This window comes from Lampris incognitus, chromosome 20 (assembly GCF_029633865.1).
Source record: "Lampris incognitus isolate fLamInc1 chromosome 20, fLamInc1.hap2, whole genome shotgun sequence".
Taxonomy (NCBI): domain Eukaryota; kingdom Metazoa; phylum Chordata; class Actinopteri; order Lampriformes; family Lampridae; genus Lampris; species Lampris incognitus.
The window spans coordinates 6,206,201-6,232,530 of NC_079230.1; the positions used below are offsets into that span (position 1 = coordinate 6,206,201).

At 49.2% G+C, this 26,330-nt stretch overlaps 1 protein-coding gene across 1 annotated transcript in view; it reads left to right on the plus strand.

Moving 5' to 3' along the window:
* The window catches only part of LOC130130373 (mitogen-activated protein kinase kinase kinase 11), a 47,666-nt gene extending 27,643 nt beyond the window's left edge, over positions 1-20,023 (plus strand). Inside the window, 7 exon segments of the mRNA XM_056300063.1 lie at positions 3,481-3,515; positions 3,517-3,598; positions 6,073-6,162; positions 6,165-6,238; positions 7,457-7,574; positions 7,973-8,599; positions 11,095-20,023. Coding sequence (XP_056156038.1) covers positions 3,481-3,515; positions 3,517-3,598; positions 6,073-6,162; positions 6,165-6,238; positions 7,457-7,574; positions 7,973-8,599; positions 11,095-11,696 — 1,628 coding nt within the window. The 3' untranslated portion in view covers positions 11,697-20,023.
* The last annotated feature ends 6,307 nt before the right edge of the window (positions 20,024-26,330 follow it).

Consider the following 26,330-nt stretch of genomic DNA (forward strand, 5'->3'; position numbering starts at 1 on the left):
GGAGAGGAGGAGAGAGAAAGGGAGAGGGGAGAGGACAGAGAGATAAAGGGAGAGAGAGAGGGGAGGGAGGGAGAGAGAAAGGAGAGGGGAGAGGACAGAGAGATAAAGGGAGAGAGAGAGAAAGGGAGGAGAGAGAAAGGGAGAGAGAGAGAAAGGGAGAGAGAGAGGGGAGAGGGAGGGAGAGAGAAAGGGAGAGGGGAGAGGGACAGGAGAGAAAGGGAGAGAGAGAGGGGAGAGGGACAGAGAGATAAAGGGAGAGAGAGAGAAAGGAGGGAGAGAGAAAGGGAGAGAGAGAGGGGAGAGGGAGGGAGAGAGAAAGGGAGAGGGGAGAGGGACAGAGAGATAAAGGGAGAGAGAGAGAGAGAGGGAGGGAGGGGTGGCACATAGGTCCAAGTGGTTTGAGTTCACCTCTGTCGTTGACAGACTAGACACAGGTCATAGGTCATTTGTGTGTTTATAGACACAGTAATGTGTTTCCAGGAGAGGGTGAGGAGGCTCATGGGTGATACGATGGAAAGGGTGAGGAGGCTCGGGGGCGATGCGATGGAAAGGGTGAGGAGGCTCGGGGTCGGGGCGATACGATGGCTCAGTGTCGAGGCATCAAGAGGTTCAAGAGGTGCTGGGACTGAAGTGGACGACGAGAGAGAGAACGAGTAGAAGGTGCCGCTGGCCATTTTGAAATGAGCAAGCGACAGATGAGAGCAGGAAACAGGAAGCACCAACCGAGCCTGTTTTGATGCGACCGTGATGTTTTTTATGTACTATTATTATCTTTTTAAAGACGCGAAACGACAACGGACATTTTTTTTTAACCTCGTTCGCTCGTTTCTCCGGTCAGATACGCACCTATCCATCAACTTGCCCAAAAAAAGAAGAAAAATCACAGCTGTTCGGTTTTTACTTATTCTAAATCAAATCACTTTCACTTCCGTTAAAACAGCGGCTCTTTGCGACTGCGTCAGCGGGCCTGAGCGGGCGATGAGCAACGTGATGCCATGAAATGTTTTGTCTGTCCAACCAAGTCTGGAAGGAGCAATCGCCCCCCCCACCCCACCCCCCCCCCCCGGCGTGTTGTCCCGCCCCGGTGGGCTGCTTTGCACAGCTATACAGCACGTTACGGCCACAGTGTACGCCTCCCGACGCCGCTCCAGGTTGTGTTTGACGGCGCCGGCCGTCGCTTCCTGCGCCGCCGCACCGCCTGCCTGCCTGCAGCGCTCGGCGGCGGCGGCGTTTCTGGTACAGGACTTGACTGATGTAGGGGGGCGCAGTGTGAGCACACAGCCCGCTGCTGCTCACGGCTTACTTCTGATTGTGTGTCGGCGGACGTGTGCACAAGTGCATGTGTGTGAGTGTATTTTGGGGTGAGCAAGCATGCATAACTGCACTGTGTGTGTGTGTGTGTGTGTGTGTGTGTGTGTGTGTGTGGGTGTGTGGGTGTGTGGGTAAGCTGTGGTCAGGCCTTTCCCAGCAGCAGCAGGGCGGTGTGTGGTGGGGGGGTTGATGAGAGGGAGAGTGAGCCAACCACGCCTCGATTCTTCCTGTCCATAGACAGACTGCTGGCTGGCCTGACTGCTCTCTCTCTCTCTCTCTCTGTCTCTCTCTCTCCTCTCTCTCTCTGTCTCTCTCTCTCTCTCTGTCTCTCTCTCTCTCTGTCTCTCTCACTCTGTCTCTCACTCTCTCTCTCTGTCTCTCACTCTCTCTGTCTCTCTCACTCTCTCTCTCTGTCTCTCACTCTCTCTGTCTCTCACTCTCTCTGTCTCTCTCACTCTCTCTCTCTGTCTCTCACTCTCTCTGTCTCTCTCACTCTCTCTCTTGTCTCTCACTCTCTCTCACTCTCTCTGTTGCTCTCACTCTATGTCTCTCTGTCGCTCTCACTCTCTCACTCTCTCTCTCTCTGTTGCTCTCACTCTCTGTCTCTCTGTCTCTCACTCTCTCTCTGTTGCTCTCACTCTCTGTCTCTCTCTCTCTCTCTGTTGCTCTCTCTCTCTCTCTCTCTCTCTCTCTCTCTGTTGCTCTCACTCTCTCTCTCTCTCACTCTCTCTCTTGTCTCTCACTCTCTCTCTCTCTCTGTTGCTCTCACTCTCTGTCTCTCACTCTCTCTGTTGCTCTCACTCTCTGTCTCTCTGTCTCTCTGTTGCTCTCACTCTCTCTCTCTCTCACTCTCTCTCTTGTCTCTCACTCTCTCTCTCTCTGTTGCTCTCACTCTCTGTCTCTCACTCTCTCTGTTGCTCTCACTCTCTCTCTCTCTCACTCTCTCTCTTGTCTCTCACTCTCTCTCTCTCTCTGTGCTCTCACTCTCTGTCTCTCACTCTCTCTGTTGCTCTCACTCTCTGTCTCTCTCTCTCTCTCTGTTGCTCTCTCTCTCTCTCTCTCTCTCTGTTGCTCTCACTCTCTCTCTCTCTCACTCTCTCTCTTGTCTCTCACTCTCTCTCTCTCTCTGTTGCTCTCACTCTCTGTCTCTCACTCTCTCTGTTGCTCTCACTCTCTGTCTCTCTGTCTCTCTCTCTCTGTTGCTCTCACTCGCTCTCTCTGTCTCTCACTCTCTCTCTCTCTCTGTTGCTCTCACTCTCTGTCTCTCTGTCTCTCTCTCTGTTGCTCTCACTCTCTCTCTGTCTCTCACTCTCTCTCTCTCTGTCTCTCTCTCTGTCTCTCTCAATCTCCTCTCTCTGTTGCTCTCACTCTCTCTGTCTCTCTCTGTCTCTCTCTCTCTGTCTCTCTCGCTCCCTTTTTTGTGTCCTCTCTCTCTTGCCTCTGTCTTTGCTCCTCTCTCTGATGTGCTTTATCTGTTCTTCATCTGCCTCCGTCCCTCTCGTTTCGCCTACTTCTTCCGCTGTTCGTTTTCTTCCTTTTGTTTTTGCTACAGTTTGTCATTGTGGTCGTGTTTCCCCCCCCCCCTGCACTCTGGACCATTTGAAGTACCCCCGTATTGTACATGTTGTAGTACCATTTGAAGTACCCGTATTGTACCATTTGAAGTACCCCCTGTATTGCACATGTTGTAGTACCATTGAAGTACCCCCGTATTGTACATGTCGTAGTACCATTTGAAGTACCCCGTATTGTACCATTTGAAGTAACCCGTGTTGTACCTGTTGTATCCTGTATTGTACCTTGTGCCATATATTGCAGCAGGCTAGGAGCCAAAAAGTAAGTTTATGCGAGGTCCGTAGAAGAGCGGAGACAGAAGATAGAGGTGCCATGGGCCCTCACGCTGCCCCCGTTACCTAGTTTTAGCCCACATGTCGCTCCCCTTACGCACCGAAGAGCAACTGGAACACATGCCCGAAATAAAATCTGGTAATATTTGACCTTCCAAAACCAGGCGTCTGTGTACTTCGTACTTCCCAGGTGTAAAGTTGATCTGAGTTATTGTACATGTCCGTCTGGGTGGTCTGACATCTATCACTTGTGTTTGTGTTTGTCGTTGTGTGTGTTCGTTTGTTTTTTGTTCCCCCCCCCCCCCTCCCACGTGTGTTCCAGATTTCATCCATAAGATTACAGTGCAGGCATCTCCGGGGGCTGGAAAAGAGGCGCAACTCTCCGGATCTGGGTTCAGGCTCCTCCCCTTCCTTCGGCCCACGCTTCCGAGCTATTCAACGTAAGCACAAGCCGCCGTTATGGACACACACACACGTTCTCACTGTACACGCATACACACACATGTACATACTGTGATTCAAAGGCATGCACGTGCATACACACTCATACGAACAAACACCTCAACACAACTACTCATAATGTCTCCTTATGCACCTTTGAACCTCACATTTCTCCTGTTTCCAAATTCCTTCTTTTCATCTCTTCTCATCCACCCACTTTCCTATTTGTCTCCCTTGTTTCCCTGTGGGGCCCTCTTACTCTCTGCCCCCCCCCCCCCCCGGCTCAGTGCTGCTCTCTCACATGCACACACACCCTTTCCCAACAATGGATTGTTCCAGTCCAAACATTATCTGACTTCCTCTCAGCGGCTCAGCTCCTCTCAGGCAGCTCAGTGTCGCAGCCCCTCTCTTTATGCAGCTACACCTTTAAAACAGCAAGGGGAGCTGTTGAGCCATGCTGCCAGGCATGCAGACACGCCACAGCTATGCTTGTTGTGGCTACAGTGCAGTTTGCAGAATAAAAAAAAAGAAAGAAAAGAAAGCAAGTGAGAGAGAGGAGAAATTCATGGCTGCGAGAGCGGGGGCGAGGGGTTACAGTGCGGTGATAATTTACAATGCTCCTCCGCTTGTTAGCCTCTCAGACTAACGCCGAGAGATCGTTTCCCTTCAGAGGGAATCTCGAGCCAGCGGATCACGCGACTCGTACGAGACTCAGCACGGAATCTGTGGTGTGGCAACAGGCAGTTAAAGGGAATTTTCCGAACAATTACCGCTGAGGTTTGACATAAAGTGCAAATTGCGGTGCGACATTAATCTTTATAAAAAGTGGTTAGCAAATCCAAAACATCTGCTGGCTTCACTTATTCATTAAACGGAGGGCTGGATTCTATCACACGGCTAATGACTATCCTTAATAGTGGTTGCCAGGCGCTCACCATGTCTGTCATTAAAACGTTTTCTGTTGACAGTTTATCCTCGACCTTCCTGTAGCGTGCGGCGACTTGCTGAACGTGCAGGCTGTTGTGCGTTGTGTCTTCAGTGCCGCGGTAGGCCAGCTGCAGCATCATCATCACGGATGACTTAAGAGTCCTCTCAAGGGTGTTGGTGAAGGAATAATTATGGTTCCCATGTTTGGCTCCTTACAGCTTCAGATCCAGCACCTGAGATTTAAAAATATCTTTTAATTTAGACCACCCTGTCATGTTACGCAACCTCATTTAACCACAGTTATCGTTTTTATCACAACAAGTCATCATCACTTTGCAGTGTTATTATTATTATTATTATTATTATTATTATTATTATTATTAAAGGATTCATCACTTTTCTTCTTGTGGAAGTAGTCCTGTGTGAAGCAGTCGAACCCTAAAAATGCAAGGTGTTATAAATGATAAGATAGAATCAGAATCACTTTATTTGTTGTTTCATTGTGTAGGGTTTTTTCCCTTTATTTGCGCCAGCCACAGCAGTGCAACACGGACAAAAACACAGTGTCCAAAAACTACAAGAACACATATATCCAAACTAACACATATATCTAAACTATACAAAAAGATTACAATCACTGTCCAGGAGAACACCAGCCAGGATGACTGTCGGAACTACTGCCGGTCTGCATGGGCTAGCAGTTAGCTTAGCCTGCTCCACTTTCCGCGTCCTGTTAGACCGCCCTCAGTGTTTCCTCCTCGGGCACATGCTCCAGGCAGGGCCGTGGTCCCTGGTCCTTGTATAAGGATATTACAACTTGGCAGACGACAATGTACAACATGCAAAAGCACACTGAAGTGTGATGTATCGTACAGGAAAATGTCACAGCATTCCCCCCCCCCCTGCTATTTGTCATGTGTTTCAAACATTAGTCCAACAACACTTGGGCACTAAATTTAGTTTCAGCCGCTCTGCTCGGGTCAGTTTGCGACCAACGTAGCATGTTTACAGCTCACCCCATAGGGGACACGGAGAGAGTGATATCGTGCATACATATATTCCAAAGGTGTTGCAGAAGGACCGTTCAGGTCTTCACACGGGTCTGGTTAAGAGCCGACACACGGTTCAGGTGCTGCGGGCAGTGCATCTCAGGAGGGGGTTGGGGTGTTTAAAGCTCGGGCAAACTGTGTCATTGGCTCGTGAAATCTTGTCTTAAATTAGCATTCGGCGCTTAAGTCTGGTTTAATCCTTGAAGCCTGTGGTTCCCTCCACCCACACTGTCGTGCTGTGTGAAACATCATGGGTTTAGCCTGGAGGTTAGATCCTCTCGGACCACAGTCGTATCCCCATTAAAGAAACCTGATGCTGTTTCAAAAGAAATTGGCACTTGAATTTATGCAGAATACGTCCGAAGCGTTTCATCTTATTGGAGTTGCTCAAAATATGGCTGCTGCCGAGTGTCAGTGAAGGTTAGCATGTTTTTCAAGATGGCTCCTTTTTTCTCTCATCCGTTTTTGTTTTTCATTCTCTTGCTCTCTCTCCACAGTCAGTCCGAGTGACAACAGCAGAACATTTGGTCTGAGCTCAGTGTGGCCCCTGGAGGCCCCTGCCCTTAAGCAAACCAATGGAGATTTGAAGCTGGGCCCCACTGGAGGCCCCAGAGCCCTAAAAGTCCGAAGAGCCCCAAAGTGTTGCGTCTCAGTCCCCAGGAAGCAGGTAGAGGAAACCGACCGGCTGTCCAGCCTTGGTTTCATAATATTTCAGCATATCCACACACATCTAAACATCTCACCAGGTGAACTTTGCATCAAATGGTTTTGGCTTTGAGAGCATTTAACTCAAGAAGAATTCATCCTTTTCATTAATTGTTTCTCAGTAATGCTCCTTATGGTCGTCTGGGTGACATGGCGGTCTATTCTGTTGCCTACCAACACGGGGATTGCCGGTTCGAATCCCCGTGTTACCTACAGACACAGTTGGCCGTGTCTGCACGGGTGGGAAGCCAGATGTGGGTAGTGTGTCCTGGTCGCTGCACTAGCGCCCTCCTCTGGTTGGTCAGGGCGCCTGTTCAGGATGGGGGGGGACTGGGGGGAATAGCGTGACCCTCCCACGCACTACATCCCCCTGGTGAAACTCCTCACTGTCAGGTGAAAAGAAGCGGCTGACGACTCCACATGTATCAGAGGAGGCATGTGGTAGTCTGCAGCCCTCCCCTGGCTCGGCCTCGGCATAGGGGTGGAGCAGCGACCGGGATGGCTCAGAGAGCGGGGTGATTGGCTAGGTACAATTGGGAAGAAAAAAGGGGGGGGGGGATGCTCCTTATGATGATCCCATACAGGGGCCAATTAGGTGGCGTGACTCTAAAAGCAACAATCCTGACGATTCACATGTAAACACATTTCCTCCTGGGATGGTTAAGATCTGTGACAATCCACATTGTGGTTTTTATTGTCCGTTAGCACTTTCCCAGCAAAACTGACATAGTGCATAATGCACCTTCACCACAGCAGCCAAACATGGAAGCAAAAGGCAGTTAGCAGCAAGACTGAAGAAGAAGTGAAGTTATTGTGACTAACTTGCAGATAGGGAAGACCTAACTAACTCCTAGACACAAGTCCATCAAGAAGTACAACTCGATCTGATGATCTTCAGGATTGTAGCTTTAAAGTTTTTCTATCACTTCTTGGAGGTTATAAACTTCTTTCTCTTGAATAAGTAGCGTGGGCAGTTTGCTCACCTTAGTATTTTCTTTACTTCTCAAGACAGGAGGAATGCAGAGAGGGAGAAAAAAAGGGGGAAAAAAAAAACAAAAGTTCTGGCAGGATTCGATCTTGGGGTTAATGCACGAGTCAAGAGGCGGGTGGACGTAACCGCTCGATACCTGTTAGCAACAAGGAAGGTGTTGATTTCTTTTCCTCTTGTCGTTTTTTTGTAGTCTTTCCATGAGAGCCAAGCTTCTTGAGATGGACAGCAATGAAAATGGGAGTTCCAAGGACGACTTTGAGGAGTACAGACCCTCCACGCCAACCCCTACCCTTGCCCAAAATGGTAGTCAATACACCCCTACCGTATTCAGCATACCTCTTTTCTGTATACTCTATTTCATCTACTCTATCTATTCCACTATTGCACCTATTCCACATACATGTATTCCATCTATTCCACTATTCTATCTGGTCCACATTCATCTATAACCAACTATTTTATTGATCCCATCCTTTCCACTATTAAACTATTCCATATATTTCACATTCAGTGATTCTTTAGTTAATTCACACTGTCATGAGAGTCAATTTGTAGATGGATGAATAATAGATAGGTGGAGTGTTTCCTTTATATTTGTCTCTTACTTTTGAAAAAAATCAAGAATATCTCTGTCTCACTCTGTCTCTTCGCCCACTCCCCTCCTCTCTCTTCCTCTGTTTTTCTCGCTGCTCCTTTCTCAGGCTCCTCAGTTAAGGAGAGCCTGCGGCTGCGTCTACCTCAGGGAGATTCAGGCAGTGAGGAAGGAGGCTCCTCTCCGGCTGGCTCCCCCAGGCCAGAGCGGGGTTCCCTGGGTGGCCTGATCAAGAGCACCCACCGGGCCCTACTCGGCAGCGGCTCCATACTGGCCTCAATAGCTCTGGGTCGCTGCCTGGACGTCTCCCCTAAGGTGCCCCCAAGAACTAACCCCCCATCCTTGGAGGAACACCACCGTGCCCCCTCCGAACCGGAGATCACACCCCTTAAGCCCCCTGTATCGGACCCCCCGGTGGTTGATGACCTTATCACCTTCTCCACCTCCGAGCCGCTCCCCAGGCCACTGTTGAATTTATCCCTCTCACCCCTGGAGGTGAAGCCATTGCCCTTGACACCACCTCCCCCTAACCCCCGCGAGAGGGGTGGCTACCGAACCCCACAGACGCCACAGAGCCCCCAAACCCCCAGGACCCCCCAGCACCATGGGAGGGCCAGTCCAGGAGAATGGACCCCGGCCTCCTTCCCAACTAACGGGGAGCTCGGCTGCGAGGCGTCAGACCACGGATCCGACAGGAGGAGGAGGTCCAGCCACGGCCTGCATTCCTCTCAACTAAGTCAGTCTTAGGTTTCAGTTAAACTGCACTTTATCACACTGTCATTCTGTATATATACACTTTATCTGCACATAGAGAATACAAATGCACTACGGGTGTCCCTGCTGAAACCAGTTCGGCCGCTTAGCTTGCGTGATGTACCCAACAGCGACACAGGACTGCCCCTCAGTTCGTACACAGTAACTGTCAAGTCTTAATCGCAAAGTTTTGCTCCTGCATCAGCTTGTTCCCTCACTTCAGAGCCCTTGTCTATTTGCATACCTCAGACAATAGCTGGTTTTCTGTACTTCCTGTTAAAGGAGACACCTTCTGTACTGCCCTTCCTGTTAAACTACACGCCACTCTTGTGTTGTTCTCGTCACACCTTTTTTTATGAAGGTGAGGGCAAATACGAATAATGAAGCAGTTCAGTTTAGCGCACCTGGGCGTCGCCACTTGTGGATGTTTTATGCGGATTCAGCTCCCCCCCCCCCCCGAAAAATTGCGTGAATTCATCAGATCTGAGATGCCTCGCTGACAACACATCGTCAGACGGTCTGTGGTGTCAGTCAAGGTAGTGCAGTGTATCTTGGGAGTATTGAAGCCCTATGTCAATATCGAAAAGTATTAGATGGCTGTTAAAGATGTGAGTTTATTCCATGGTGTAAGGAGATGCATATAGTTGCATACCGAGTCTCACAAACCCTATTTCCACGTAATATTTAAATCCCCGTGCAGACAGAGAACGAAAAAGATCAAACTGGAGACTGATTAGAATGTTTTTACAATGTTTTCTCGTCATTGTCGAAAAACATTGCTTTGGGCGGTTTTGGAAAATTATGGTGGTGCAGTGGTTAGTGTGGTCGCCTCACAGCAAGAAGCTCCTGGGTTCGAGCCCCGGGGTAGTCCAACCTTGGGGGTCATCCCAGGTCATCCTCTGTGTGGAGTTTGCATGTCCCCCCCCTGTCTGCGGTGGGGTTTCTCCAGGTGCTCCGGTTTCCTCCCACAATCCAAAGACATGTAGGTCAGGTGAATCGGCCATACTCAATTGTCCCTAGGTGGGAATGTGTGTGTGGGCCCTGTGATGGCCTGGCGGCTTGTCCAGGGTGTCTGCCCGCCTGCCGCCCAGTGACTGCTGGGATAGGCTCCAGCATCCCTGCGACCCCGATTGGGATAAGCGGCTTGGATAATGGATGGATGGATGTTTTGGAAAACCAGTCCTTATCCTTCTGCGGCATATTCACCCTTGTTTAAATTCTTGGTGTCTCACCTAGACGACTTTATCAGTTCATCTGCAGACACAAGCGTGCACACTCCCATGCTTGCACATGTTTTTCGTCAAACACCTAACACCCACCTCATAAACGTGCGTTTCTGACTTGCCTGTATACATGACAAGCGAGGGCACAGTTTAGAGTCTGTAACGATGGCGGCGAGGGCGCCGGGTTTTTACGAGCGAGTGGGCTTCAAGTGGGTTTTAAAGAGTGCCCTCTGGTTCCATTTCACACTCTGTATCTGGTCCGTTTGAGCCATAAAGCATTGGATTCTCCACAGAAACAGTCTTATAGCGCTGCCCTCAGGTGCTCGCCAGACATGCCTCGCCAGTTCCTCCGCTAACAACCGTAACGTCACGAACCGCACACGCTCATTACACCCAGCACAAAGACATGAAACTCGGTTAAACAGGAGAGTTTCGTAGCTAAACATGTTGTTTTTTTAAACTATGTTTAATTGGCTTTAAAGATTCGGGCTCGGTAAACGCGTTCGTCGTGCCGCCGGTGACGGTAGAAAGGGCGTTGTAGCTCGCTCTCTTTGAGTCACGGTTGCTTCTTCTTGACATCTTCAGCAGCCTCCGACAGTGGTTGCTGGTGTAACTAATGTCTCTTGGCAGACATCGCTGGATTGAGACAACAAATGTTCACTCAGGCGTGTTTGACTCCAGGTTTAATGCTGTTGTCACTGCTAATTTGCTCTTGTTGTTTATTGCAGTTTCTGCTTTACTCTCATCCGGATGAACATTTTGTTGTGGCGCCTAATTTAGACTCATTTCAACAACTCTGCAGGCCGTTCGGTACTTCATGTTGTTTTACAACATAAATGTGTGTCCAGAACACCTTTTCATGTGTCTGTCGGGTTGAATATAACCGCTGATGCCCGCTACGCCTAACCGCTCCTCGTTACAATTAATAACCAAGTGTTAACGAATCAATCCAAGTCCGATTTATTTTTAATCCACTTTAATGAAAGCAATTTGTCACAAACTTGTTTACAGGGCTACAACACCCTTAAAATCAGTTTAAAATGAGCTAACAACACCAATTATTTCAGCGTGCAAGGCCCGAGGCCTCACTGGGTAGGGTTGGCGCGGTGCAGTGTGTGTGTTGGAACACAAACAAGAGTGCAGGTGCAGAGAGTCTCTGACAGAGTAGCATCTTGAAGGCTTCTTAAACGGCACAGGAAAAGGTAATGAAATTATTTATTGTTTAATGTTCTGTTTTGTCTCCTGTTAAACTCAGTTCTGGACCTGCCCCTGTGCCAAGACACGTTGGACAGTGATGAGAAGCCATCGGTGCCCTTCTCGCTCTATCCGGACCCTCGCCTCTGGAGCCCCAAAACCCGCCGTCTGGAGGTCAACGTCATTCCCAGACCCCGGCCCTCCCCTATCCGGCCTCGCATCGATCCGTGGAGCTTCATCTCGGCCGGGGGAGGAGGTTCGATGGGCGGCCGCAGCCCCCAGCGCTCTGACAGCCAGCTCCTGGGCTACCAGGCCTCCCCCACCAACCCCTTCACCAACTGTGACCCTTTCCCTTCGCCGGACTGCGACCCCTTCACCCTCCGGGCTGATCCCCCATGTGTCCAGGATGCGGCATCACCCTTCGACCCCTTCTCAGCGCCCTTCCCCATATCCCGCTCTGCCCCCTGCTCCACCAATGGCTCACCCACGCTGCCCACGTGCCGCGTCGCGCCCCTCAGTCCGGCAGACCTGTCCCTCATCGACCTGGGCTGGGCGGCTTGCAGTAAACCAGTGGATGGCACCAAAGAGAAGGCACGCCCCCGCAGGACTCTGGGGCTTAAGCCCTTTAAGTCCCCAACGCAGCTCAGAGACGACAGGTTCTGATCCCCCGGGGTCCTCGGAAGTCGTGCGGTCGACTCTCACCTTAAGAACAGCAGCCTTTTTTTTTTTTTTTTTCAAGGGGCATAAGGTCCGGTGCTACTGTGCAGAACATTTGTCCGAAGTATTATCAAGGATTCAGAATCCTTTTAAAAATGAAAAACCACACAAAGGTGCACCCCCCAAAACCCCCCATCTCATCCTGCTTAGGGAAGTTTTCCCCCTGTGGGAACCAGGGAGCCCCATAAAGTGAACAGTCCTATTTATACTTACCCCTGTTGCTTTGGTGACCAGGAACCGGGGAAGGGCCACTGGTGGTACATTGAATCGTGTGATCAGAGCCTGTGAACCAAGTGTCTGGCACCCATTTTGTTACCACCCCCCTGCCTTCACCATCTCTCTCCTCTCTCTCTCTCTGATTCTCGCTTTTCTCTCTCTCGTTCTCTTTTCTCTGAAGAGGCAGATCTGAGATCAGTAGTCCAATCCGCCGTTTCTATCAGCCTCATATCTTCTGCTTTCATCTCTCCCCACCTTTGAAGCATCTTGACAATGCAGAGTGTGGATAAGGCGACTTGCACGGCTTTATTTTGCCTCCACCTTCACTTTCCTGCAGACTCTAAAAGCATTCAGGACAATGGATATTTGGAGTGCCTTATTTTGTGAAGTTTTTTTAGTATATATATATATATATATATAAATATATATACATATATATATATATAAGGTTCCCTCCTTGAAAGGTTAACCTGGCACACAGGGAAGATGCTAAAAAAAATTGCTCAAATGTGCAAAGCAGCTTAGCATTACTGTGCATGAAAACTGTGTGAGTGTGTTTGTGTAGGTGTGTTTGTACACAGCATGTGTGTATATATGCCATATGTGTATTATGTCTGTATGTGTGTGCGTGCGTGTGAGTAAGTGCGTGTGCATGCCTGGGTGTGTGTCTATGCAGACTTACTGTGAAGAGAGCATCCTCTTTTTTTTTCTCCTTAAAGCCCTTTCTCAGTGATGCATTGTGGGAGAAAGCACCTGCAGTGGCAGTGGTTGCTTTGGCCACTCTCTCCTAGGAATTATGATGAGCATGCAGTGCAGGACAGACTGGCTCTGTCCTTGCACTGGGAAATAGAAAACATTCCAGCCACATTCCAGTTGGGGGGGGGTGCTATGGGCTGGACTGATTGGTTTGGCTGGCAGGCGACACAGGAAGCACAGGAAACAAAAGTGCAGAGACCCATACATTCCTTTCATGTGCCAAAGAATGTGACTGTATGAGTGCAAAAGTCCTGGGTTCAGTTGTGTTTGCAGATAATTATGTAAGGTTTTACCACATTGGAGTGCCACATTAGTGGGATTGACCACACTGGACAATACAATGCAAGTCAAACAGCTGAGTTAATTATATGTAAGGTTATGGGAAACTGAGTTAGTGGGAGGCAAGCCCCAAACTTGTTCAAGACAATGGTTCTCAATCAGGTCCTCAGGTACCTCCAGTGCTGCTGGTTTTCTGTCCTGCTTAGTAGTTAAATTACAGTCACCTGTTCTATTTGGTCTGGCCTGCAATCAGCAGGGAGGTTTAACACCTGGAACATCCATCCATCTATTACCCAAACCACTTATCCTGCTCTCAGGGTCACTTGGGTGGCAGGCGGGGAGACACCCTGGACAGGCCGCCAGGTCATCACAGGGACGAGAGACACACACACACACTCACACCTAGGGATAATTTAGTACGGCCGATTCACCTGACCTACATGTCTTTGGACTGTGGGAGGAAAACGGAGCACCTGGAAGAAATCCACGCAGACCCAGGGAGAACGTGCGAACTCCACACAGAGAATGACCTGGGATGACCCCCAAGGTTGCACTAACCCGGGGCTTGAACCCAGGGCCTTCTTGCTGTGAGGCAACTACGCTAACCACTGTGCCACACTTGGAACAATAGATTAATATAATGAACTACCAGGTTTAATCCAAAACCAGCAGTACTGATGGTAATTGAGGACCTGACTGAGACTGCCCTATCTGGCTCAACTGTCTTGATGCAGTAAAATCCACCTTTTTAGTATGCCTGAAGTTTTTCTTCCTTCTGTTTATGATTATTTGCAAATACATCTTGACCGAGGTCTGAACACCCCCTGTACATTCCAGCAGGCTAGCAGGGCTCCTGACCCCTCACCCGCTCCTGTCTATTTCCATTAACACCAGTCAAGACCGGTTCGCTCTCTTCCCAGCATGACTGTCCACCAACCTTATCGGTGTATGTTGAAGCACCCAGCAACTGAAAGAGACCCCTTAAAACACAGCCCCAGCTCCTCCGGCGGACCCGTTCCGTAATTAGTGCATTTACGACGTACAAGACACGATCGGATTCCTCGCAAAGGCCATGTCATTGAAACACAACAATAAGGGCTTTGTTTCAAGTGAGTACTGTAAACCACTTCTCCAGAGGGGGAAGCGTTGTGATGAGCTTAATAATCCCTCTGAGGAACAGGAGGCCGATAATGATGATTAACCTCGCGAGGAAGATGAGAGCGAGCGAAGTTAACAAAACACTTAGGGGGAAATAATTCAACTCAACATTAACCCCCTCCTTTATTTATTTACTCTTTTTTTTTTTTGCAAGACACCATTTCCAGGAGAGGTTTGGCTTATCCTTCCTATCGTTTTTATTCAGAGATATGAAGTCCTCTTTCTGTCTTGCCACCGGCTGCCTTGCCGCTGACCAGATTAAGTCTTCACCACTTCGTCCGTCTTGCTGTTCCTCCCCTCAGGCGATGTACACATAACTGTTCTGAGAGATAGCGCTTGGGTTTCTTTCTGTTCTTTTTTCTTTCCAGTGTCCATCCATCCTCATACTGTTTTTCCACCCTGTTTTAGGGCACTTCTGTCCTCGTCCTGCAGAGTCTCGAGTTCAACAACAGTTGAGTTCCCGTTTCAAACAAAGCCTTTGCTCCAGAGCCAATAAAATTGTATTTATTCCGAGGTGTACCAGGGGCACCAGATAGCTCAGCTGTTTTCTTCATCCGTGTCACTCACGCTAAATGACAGGCGAGGGGAATGGCTCATTCATTTGCAGTAGCAAATGAATACAGGACGACTGTAGTAACTCACCTATCAATGACTGATGGCCATCTACTTCAAATGCCTATTGCCTGATCTCTGATCTGGACTTAAATCTTTTTTTTTTCCCTACGCAGAATTTAACGAGATCAAGTAGGCAATAACACCTGCTTGACCAATTTATCCACCATATCTCGTCCTATAGTCCACAACCAATGCCCGCCTTCGGCGGTGTACGAGAAACGTTGAGTTTCGTTCGCTCTGTGTAAATGAAGAACGCTTTAAACTGAATTTGTCTTTCTTCACCCGGGCCTCGACCTCCCTCTGCTCCTCATGTATTACTGTTGACATTGTAGAGTGGTGACAAAGCGATGAGTTATTGCCTCTTTTCTTAGTGTCAACAGATGATGTCACAGGAGCGGTCCCTCTAATCATCATTAGGCCCAGATAGCTGTCAGCGTGCAACAAGACGCTCGTGTGAGAGAAGCCGGGATGATTGAAAAGTCTGCCGGATCAGTTCTGACGAAGGGGATTTGTGAGTGTGTCAGGATCCCACCTTGAGATGCCACTCACAAGACGTGCTGTATGTGAACGCTGTTAGAGCCAGACATTAATTCTCTTCAGATGCAACGTGGCTTGAGGGCTTACCTATCGCTTTCTGTAAAGGTGTTCACACATAATTGATACTTGACTTTAAGAGGCGTTACTGCCAATCATCAGTAGTCATGGCCCATTTTGATTTTGAGATACTTCCCCATGGGGAAATTACTTTCTGCATTTAACCCATCCTAGCTGTGTAGCTAGGAGCAGTGGGCAGCCGCCGTGCAGCACCCGGGGACCAACCCCAGTTCCCCTTGCCATGCCTCGGTCAGGGGTACAGACAGGAGTATTAACCCTAACGTGCGTTTCTTTTGATGGTGGGGGAAACCGGAGCACTCGGAGAAAACCCACAGCAGACACACGGAGAACACGCAAACTCCACACAGGATGATCCCTAGGTGGGACAACCCCAGGATTCGAACCCAGGACCTTCTTGCTGTGAGGTGACGGCGCTAAACACTGGGCCGTCGTGCTGTACAGTTGGTTGCTGAAGTTAAAGCTTTATTTGCTTGATAGGATGAGACACCTTAGTGCTTCTGAGACGCTGTTTGCCAGGACCCTAAAAGTTGTAGACACGTGTCGGCCTTATTCCTTCTTCATACGTAGTATGCAAAACAATCCTACCTCAGCTTTGTCATCTTAAACTTGACACGGGGCAAGATTGTTAAGATAAAGTATTTCTATATTGGGTAAATTGGACCGTGACTCGGGATGTGCTCTTTGAAGCCGTTTGTGGACAGGCTCTTCTGAATGTTGGTGGTTGGCTGTCAGTTTGAGGTAGCCGCTGATGGTCCAACAGTGCTAACAGTCTGCACCAGGAGGAAACTTCTGATGGGTTGTTTGTGACGCCCTCCCAGGCATCGCCCTCGTCCGTCATCGCAAGTCGGTCTCCAGCAATACAACAACTACAACACTACATTTTCTACTGGAAAGTTGGGCGGCGATAGTGCCAACTAGACCCAATACGTTTTCAAAGTAGGAAAGTTTTCAACCGTGGAGTGGGGTGCAGACATGGCTTTTGATCATCTCAGCGGGAGGTTTGAGATTGAGATCACTTGTTATCAAGAAAGACAAATGGTCAAGATGGACTTAGGGAACACAGTAGGGGACATTTAAGCACTGATGAAAAGACAAGTGGTTGAAGAAAGACGCAGAAGTAAACCAATAATAAGGACACAAATGAAAAAAATGCTCATTTGACAAACTGGTGAGCGTGCTTACATGAGTAACATGGCGGTGAATAGACAGGAAGTGTGGACAGAATGATGAGTAGCTGGGTCTTAACTCGACTAGCATCTGTCAAGTCAGCCCCGGAGTCCGGCTGTCTTAAGTGAAACCCTGTTAACACACGTCAAGCTTAATTCGTCCATGTACTTGGCAGTGTACCCCACTTAGCCTAATTTCCTTCTTTAAATTGTGCAAATGTGCACGTGTAAAAAAAAAAAAAAGATTACAGGGATGCCACAGCCGTGTGCCAGTTTACCCAAATGATAATGTACTAGTTAAAGCCAACCCCTTTCTCCAGAAGCGAAGGGAACAGGATGTGGACTGTAGTTCATGTGTGTATGTCAGTGATCTCTGCTGTGGACAGATGCTGAAAATAACACAGCTCCCATCCTGTAAGCAAGTCAACGTACAACGCAAACAGAACAACAATAGTTAAAACCATGTTCTGTTGTCTTCTGTATCGTTCGCTATATAAATCTAAATGCGAAGTAAATTCACGTAAATCACGCAAACACTTAGTACCACAAGCTGCAGACTGTGTGAGGTAAACATGCCCATCTGTATGTGTTGCACTTACTGGGACACCTGCTAGTCGACGTTTTGTTGGACCCACTTGATACTACCTTTATCTTCTCTAATCGCCGAAGCCTTAGTCGAGGCACACCTCTTTTTAAGTTACTGAAAAAATTTGGGAGTTTTTGCATAATTTGTACATCTTGTTGTTTCATTCATTCGGTCTTGCCCTGGTGGGTCAGTAGACCTCTGACTGACGCCTGATGCACATTTCATGCCGTCAGATGGATTCTGGATCCGACCCTGTTTCACTACAGTGTAAACATGCACAGGCTGCTGCTGCATCTTAGTAGTCGTCAACTACTCCCAAAAATAGTCGATTAATTGCAGGAGATATATCATGTTTTTTTTCCCCAAACCAATAATATTGGTCAATTCTCGTCAAAAAGCTCTCAAATACAACCAGTACTAGACTAGATAAACGATCAGTCTACAGCTATGCACAGTGTCCACTAGTGGATTTGATGGTCGACTATTCTGGGAAACCCCTGGTGCCTTTAACTCTTCTCACATTTGAAGATTTCTTTCTTGTGCTTTTTTTAGATTAGTTGGTGGGTTTTGATCAGTTTTGAAGCTGCACAAGGAAATTGCTAGCTATTGTTTGCTTAGCATTAGCTGTATTTGCCCCTGACATCTACCGGACGGTGTTTGCACAACACTACCAGTGACCCACTTCTTACAGGGGTCACTGGTAGAGTGCTGATCCACAAACTCAATCCATTGTACCGTAGGTGACAAATAGATGGATGCGGATGTAGTCTGAAAGCTGTGAGATGATGTCAACACCTTAGAGGTCGTGTAAGAACAGATTTGTAAGTGAGGATACAGGTGATACGGCCTGTCGCTGGCTCCCAAGTGTCGCAGCAGTTTATTGGACATTACAAATCGGCCTGATTATCCAGCTCATTTTGGTCCTGTCAGAGCAAGCTGTCGGCACCAGAAGCTCACTGCGTCTCCTTGTGGATATTCAACCGAAACACCTGCCCTCAGATTAGTCCATTATTGAGCATTAATGGGCCTCGATCAAGTGATCAATTATGACCTTTCCCCTGATTGTACAGGAATTACCTGCCCCAAAAGCCGCACAATAAAGACCGCGAGGGCTAAAGGCACTGCCAGGTGTGGAAGCCAGCTCTGCATTTCTGCCGGAGCGTGAATATTTTTCCTCATCCATGTTGGTCAAGGTCACCATCTGCTGTCCTCCCTGCAATTACAACATTTAACTACGTAAATTGAATGAATGAGAACCATGAAAGGAGGACTGATTAGTTTCCATGTAAACGGTGAAGGCTCCCCGAGAAGGCCGGCACCGTGTTTACAAAATGTAGATTTTTATCTGCAGTTATTAACATAAGGCCTGAATGCCCCTCTCCCCCATATGACGGACCCATCATCTGACGGTTTTGTTGCTGAATACCTTTATTGATGTTCAAGTACCTTTCAGGCCTGTTGCAATAGGATTCGTTCAAGTCTGTATTTTTTGTTGTTTTGCTGCTGAGGTCACAAACACGCGAGTGATTTGCCAGTTTCTGGAGCCGAGCCTCAAGTGGGATTCAATGTGTAGTGTTCACCATGAGCAATACCCGTCACAGCTCAACAGTAGTTAAAGAAGGACGGTGGAGGGAATTAAACCGTGTCCTCTCGAGCCTCATGGCGATCAGTAGTCACCTTTCCACACCCTAGCTGATCACTAGCCGCGTCTGCCCAAGTGTTTAAGTGGTATTTAAGGCTTTTCTGAGGTCTCTTTCAGATGCTTCTGCTTGTACTTAACATGACCGAGCTTCAAGTGGTCCCGGGGGGGGGGGATTTCGGGACGGTTTAGATGGTACAAATCCCCCAGGGCTTAGCGACCGGTCCTCCTCTGCTAGCATCACAGTACTGTAAAAGGCTCTTCCCTGGGACGTCGTCTCGCTCGCCAGCCAAGGACGTTTAGACATGGGGTCAAAACGAGGACGAGTTTCTATTTATCAACGGCCATCTTTTGACACACTGGACTAAAAACTTCTTCTTTTTAAGATGGCCATAGACAAAGTCTGCATCAGGATGATGGATTTGATGGCTTAGTGTTTTTTTTTTTTTTTTTTTTAAATGCTTGGTTGTAGTTTTTTGTTTTTTAGGTCTTCACTGGAGTATTTAAGATGGCGTGTGGGCGGTTCGTTTAAGGCAGAATGGCCTTCCATTCCAGCTTTCGGACACAACCAAATCTGAGAACAGATTAGGAGATGTGCCCGGAAGAGCCGGGATGGAAGCTTGTTGTATTTGTACATTTACTCAAACTCCCAAACCAGACGCGGTGTCTCTCCGGGGCACCCGAGCTGACAACTGTCCCCTGCATGAAGCCGAGATGAGGTGAGGCCTGTCTTACTGAAGACAAACGGCAAGGTCGACCTTATCCCCGTCTCTGTGTCTAGTTCGCTTGTTTATTTCTGCCAGATTTCTTTTCCCTTTTTCTGTTTTCTGCCTATGACAAACTAGGATATGTGTTTACTTTTGTAGTCTCGCAGCGCCCCAGCAGCCGTTGTTTGCGTTTCTCTGCGTTGTGTCTCCGCTCGTGCGAGTACGAGTTCTGCTGTCGCCCGGCTCTGAAATTCATTGTCGATGTTGTGTTTGTGAAATCTGTCACTGGGCTGGGCCTAATCAACTGTTTTTATTATTGTATTTCAAGAGAGTTATGTCTTTCTGTATACAGTATGTGAAAATATTTTTTTTTTCTCTTGACTATTATAATGGGTTTTAACCTGTGGAAAAAATATAAAGGAAAAAAAGCTCAGAACAAGATGAGACCAAAATAAAATGTAACACCCCTGACATGACATTTGTATTTTATTTGGCTTTTCACATATTTCCTTCTCCGTATAGCGGCAGTGGTTTGTTTAATACATTTGACTTTGCAAACGGCTCATTTGTGTCATTTTTCAACAAAGGTTGTGTTGTTACAACACCGTGAAACTGCAAAACTTTGCTTCAAGTGGGATTAAAGTGGAATTAGGAACGATGGCAACAAACACAGGGGACAATTAGTCCGGCGTGCTGCTGTGCAGTCCATAACAGTTTATATGGCGTGCGCGTGGCGTGGCGGTCTATTCCGTTGCCTACCAAAACGGGGATCGCCGGTTCGAATCCCCGTGTTACCTGCGGCTTGGTCAGGCATCCCTACAGACACCTGTGTCTGCGGGTGAGAAACTGGATGTGGGTATGTGTCCTGGTCACTGCACTAGCACCTCCACTGGTCGGTCGGGGCGCCAGTTTGGGGGGGGCAGTGGGGGGGAATAGCGTGATCCTCCCACGCGCTACATCCCCCTGGTGAAACTCCTCACTGTCAGGTGAAAAGAAGCGGCTGGCAACTCCACATGTATGGGAGGAGGCATGTGGTAGTCTGCAGCCCTCCCCGGATCGGCAGAGGGGGTGGAGCAGCGACCGGGACGGCTCGGAAGGGTGGGGCGATTGGCCAAAGTAAAGAATTGGGTAGGGAAAAAAAAAAGGGGGGGAACCCAAACAAAGCAGTTTATCTATCTATCTTATAGATAGGTAGGTAGACAGACAGACAGATAGATAGGTAGACAGACAGACAGATAGATAGGTAGACAGACAGACAGATAGATAGGTAGACAGACAGACAGATAGACAGAAAGATAGACAGATAGATATCGGGCCAAAGCATCACTGCTGTATGTTTGTTTGCCAACACAGTCTGAGCGGCGGGTCACTTGTGATGACCCACACACGTGTCTCACATGCCAACATGTGCTTCAGATGGGTTGACCTAGATTGTTATTTACTTGTTGGACGTTACTGTGGGTTGTGTCCAAACTTCTACCCAGGGGGTCATATCCGTTACCACCCACATGTACACGTGTAAGTACAAAAAAAAAAAAAAAAAAGATGCTAATCTTTTATTTGTGGTCAGGTCACATGACAACAACCACCTCATGATAACCGCATTTGTCCCACGCCAGCATTCTTACGAGTCGTGTGTTGGACAAAGTCACCTGCAAATGACCGTAACCGCCGTGCCGGAGCACAGGGAACCATGACGACGGCTGGGACACAACGTTTTTCGGTTCTCCATCACTTCACACCGAGCTATCATATCCATATTATATCAGTCGGTAATTTGCCAAATGAAGTCTCCTCCTCTCGGGTGCTCACCCATATGAGATACGACCATAAAGAATATACTGCACGGTTTAGTGTCGGGGTGAGTCGGGGGCCTTTCCGGCCGCCCCGCCCCAACTCTGCTGCCGCTAATTATTTACAGCTTTCCAGATCTGGACCAAGGCCATACTATGAACAAGCACAACCACGGAAAATAGAAAATTACTTCAGACCACCCAGCGGTCACATGGCAGTGTACTTCAGCACATCCACTGTAGTACCACAGCAGCACTTCCTGCACTACAGGAATCCTGTATTATTTATATTATTTGCAGGGTAATTCGGTGAAAACAGGGTATATCAATAATTTGTACGGGACTGATGCCGTTCGTGCAGTGTGATGCAAAAAGGTAACGCGGTATCGACAGCAACTCATTTCCATAAGGGGAAGGCCATCTCATGCATATCCCAAAGCAGGACTTCAAACATAAATCTCTGCACGGCACCTCGGGGTCCACGCGGGGCGAGCCCCGCCCACGGGCGAGGCCACGACGGGCCAGGGCTCTGGCTTTGCTGGTGCGGACATGAAAGGAGGCTCTGTTTGCTTTGAATATTTCATATTAAGACGTCAAAAATTGACGAGGCCAGGCATTGTGTATACACACACACACACATACACACACACATTGAGGCATCAATGCAAACTTCAAACATCTCCGGAGGTGGTGTTCTCCACCACTACAGATCCTTTTGATGAATGAGAGCGACGGCGTGGGGTGCAGGCTGAGACACGGGGGTATGGTAACAACCCCCCCCCCCCCAACCACCACCTCATTTCCCACCTCATCAAGGCTGTCAGTCAAACGACTAACACAGAGAATGGGAAATAAGCAGTGTCAGCAAGGAGGTGGTGGAGCGCTCCCTGCTGTCCGACCCCAGAGGGGCGGTGGATAAACGCCTCCGTGTGCCCTCCCTCGAGCCTTTTTACCGCCATCACAGGACGAAGCCCTTTAAAAAAAATGTCCCCCTTTCTCTCCCCAGCTGTACTTGGCCAATTGCCCCGCTCTTCCGAGCCGTCCCGGTCGCTGCTCCGCCCCCTCTGCCGATCCGGGGAGGGCTGCAGACTACCACATGCCTCCTCCCATACATGTGGAGTCACCAGCCGCTTCTTTTCACCGGACAGTGAGGAGTTTCACCAGGGGGACGTAGCACGTGGGAGGATCACGCTAGTCTCTCTCCCCCCCCCCCCAGAACGGGTTGCTCCGACCGACCAGAGGAGGCGCTAGTGCAGTGACCAGGACACACATCCACATCCGGCTTCCACACCGCAAACACGGCCAATTGTGTCTGTGGGGACGCCCGACCAGGCCGGAGGTAACGCGGGGATTCGAACCAGCGATCCCCGTGTCGGTAGGCAACGGAATAGACCGCTACGCCACCCGGACGCCGAAGCTCTTTTTCAAATACATTTCAACCTTCGCGTTGTTGCTAAATCACCACACCTCACCCAAACGACCCCCCCCCCACCACCACAACCGCCACATTTATACCAGGAACAAATCTGTTCATCAAAACCGCTTCCTCTGAAACGGGGAGAGAGACTCCAACGAAAGTCACGATATTCCTCAACATCATCTAAGCGTGTGTGAGGAGGTCTGATCATTTTGGTCCCATTCCAGCGATCAGTCTGGAGAACTCCTATCAACACTAATGAGGATGGGGAATCAGATTCTTCCCCTGTCTCTCTCTCTCTCTCTCTCCCAGGTGGCTTCCTTTGAAGTGAAACTATATTTCTTCCTGGAAGTGACAAAAAAAGTAAAATAAGAACAAACCCTTCAACAACTTCTTATTACTTAATTCTGAAAAAGGGTGAGACGGTGGTTATCAGCCCTGCCACACAAAGTCACCTTCAGGACCAAGAAACGGCGTCTCCTGTGATCTCCCGAAGTTCCCCAGCCCAACGACTCGGTGCTCTTTTTTGATCAGTCCCTGCCTCGGCTCTTCAGCGTGCAGGCCTCCTCTCTGTCCCCAGAGTTAAAAAGAGGTCTGCAGGCTGCAGAGCCTCCTCGTGGTCTCCCAGCCTCCATCGGAGTCTGACTCTGGAGACGCTTTCACTTCTACACCGAACACCCATCGCTCCTCATTAGCTTTCAACTAGTCATCTCGTTTCTTTGGTAGTTTGACTTCCTTCTGAGCTTTGTCACAACCACCCTCTTCTGGGAGGGTCTCGGTCTCAGTGTACTTATGACTGCAGGTCTGAGAGGTCACCTCGGGGTTTTGTCTTGCTGTTCCACAACTTTCTGAATGCATCGCACCAGGCTGACCTTCAGTTGAGGTCACATATGTGCCCATGTTGTGCAGCCTGTCCTCCTCCTCCTCCTCCTCCTCCCTCTCTCTCTCTCTCTCCTGACCGCCTGATGACTTCGGAGCCTGTTTGTGATGCCTCCTGTTTTCTCTTGGACACCGTCCCAGCCTCCTGGAGGTTTGTGCTATCTCTGCCTGGCCTCTCGTGTGCATGTGAAGTCGGTTCTCTCTGCAGGGCCGCTGAGCAGAGCCGGTCTGAGTTTCGGGGTGCCGCCGGCTCTCCGCTGCATCTATGGGCTTCCCGCCTCGCACGCTCTTTACAACTTTATTACCCAGCACATTTGCTGATTTTTAAGCATTAACTCTATTGTAGTCTAGGCGTCCGGCTGGCGCAGTTGTCTATTCCGTTGCCTACCAACACGGAGATCGCCGGTTCGAATCCCCGCGTTACCTCCGGCTTGGTCGGGCATCCCTATAGATACAATTGGCCATGCCTGCGGCTGGGGAGCCGGATGTGGTTATGTGTCCTGGTCGCTGCACTAGCGCCTCCTCTGGTTGGTCGGGGCGCCTGTTCGGGGGGGGGGGCTGGAGGGAATAGCCTGATCCTCCCACGCGCTACGTCCCCCTGGTGAAACTCCTCACTGTCAGGTGAAAAGAAGCAGCTGGTGACTCCACGTGTATGGGAGGAGGCATGTGGTGGTCTGCAGCCCTCCCTCGGATCGGCAGAGGGGGTGGAGCAGAGACCGGGACGGCTCGGAAGAGTGGGGTAATTGGATGGGTACAGTTGGGGGCAACCCCCCCCCCCAAAGCAACAACAACACTGTATTGTACCTCCGTCTGTGTGTAAGCTATGGTGTTGCTTTGTAATCCTGATATTTTGGTGTGCTTTGTGCAGCTGACACCTGTTGCATGTCCGTCCCTCCTGGAGAAGGGACCCCTCCTCCATCTCTCTTCCTGGTGCTTCCCCCATATTTTATTTTCTTGTGAGGGTGCCGTATGTAGTGTGTTATCGTATACGTATCGGATATGTTGTACCGAGTGTCAAGTCCTTCGGGCTTACCTCGTGATTTCAGGCTACACAAATAAACTTGACTTTTGATTTGTCCCCATGGGGAAATTCTTTCTCTCCATGTAATCCATCCTACTGTACAGGAGCTGTGGGCAGCTGCAGCACCCGAGGACCAGCTCCAGTTCTTCTTTCCTACTGCCTTGCTCAGGGGCACAGGCAGGAGTATTAACCCTAACGTGCATGTCTTTTTGATGGTGGGAGGAAACCGGAGCACGCGGAGGAAACCCACTGCAGACACGGGGAGAACATGCAAACTCCACACATAGGATGACCTGGGACGGCCTGGGGTTCGAACCCAGGACCTTCTTGCTGCGAGGCGACAGCGCTAACCGCTGGGCCACCGTGCCGCCCACGCTGGATGTTTACACCCTACCTCTCCGTCCTTAAAAAGGGGGTTTCTGATGAGCGGCTCGGACTACTCGATGACATTGATGATAATGTTTCGGATATCCCATCAAATTTCCCCCCCCCCCCCCCATCTGTCAGTTATCAGCTACACTGTCGTATCTCAACCTCCTCTCTGAAGTTGATAACTGACAGTAATCCAACAAAGGGCAACGAAGCCCGGGAACAAAACAAAATGAATCAACTCATCGACGGAAACGAGGCTCGGTCTATTGGCTGAACCGGGTCAAGGCGACATCCCTGAACAGGCCGCATAACAAGCACCACGCAAACCAAGTTACCACCACCTGCTCACCACACTGCAGTCATCACGCATACCGAATGGAAACACCGAGTTGGTGTCGATATACGATTACCCTGCTGGTCACCACTGAACACTCAAATTCCTTCGTGGCTGCGAAACTCGATCCAAACCTGAAGGTTCAGGAAGAAGAAGATCCCCACACGTTGATGCTGGAAACCACACAGATGGTGGATCCATTTGAAATGAAGCAGTGTTGCACAACACGTATTATATTACATACACGCACATAAATATGTATATATGTGTAGCATATATTAATTACATCAGCACCCTGTAGAGATGTGGTTGGACCTGAGTTTCAGATATCAATGTTAGCCTCCTGGGGTCTTCCACAGCAAAGATCTGTCAATCATCCCTCATCCTCCACCTATGCACAAGATACACGTCCATCCATCCATTATCCGAACCGCTTATCCTGCTCTCAGGTTGGCGGGAATGCTGGAGCCTATCCCAGCAGTCACTGGGCGGCAAGCGGGGAGACACCCTGGACAGGCCGCCAGGCCAACACAAGGCCAACACACACACACACACACACACACACACACACACACACACACACACACACACACACACACACACACCTAGGGACAATTTAGTACGGCTGATCCACCTGACCTACATGTCTTTGGACTGTGGGAGGAAACCGGAGCCGCCGGAGGAAACCCACACAGACACGGGGAGAACATGCCAACTCCACACAGAGGACGACCCGGGACGACCCGGGACGACCCCCAAGGTTGGACAACCCCGGGGCTCGAACCCTGCTGTGAGGTGACCACGCTAACCACTGCCCCGCCGTGCCGCTAAGATAAATGTGTGAGAAGAAATATTTGACGATCATCCATCCATCCATCTGCCAGTAGTCATTGGGCGGCAGGCAGGGAGACACCCTGGACAGGCTGCTAGGCCATCACAGGGCAATCAATCAAAAATAAATATGGAAAAATATTTCTAAAAATTATATGTAAAATTTCATAATTTATTTATATAGAATACAATTGAT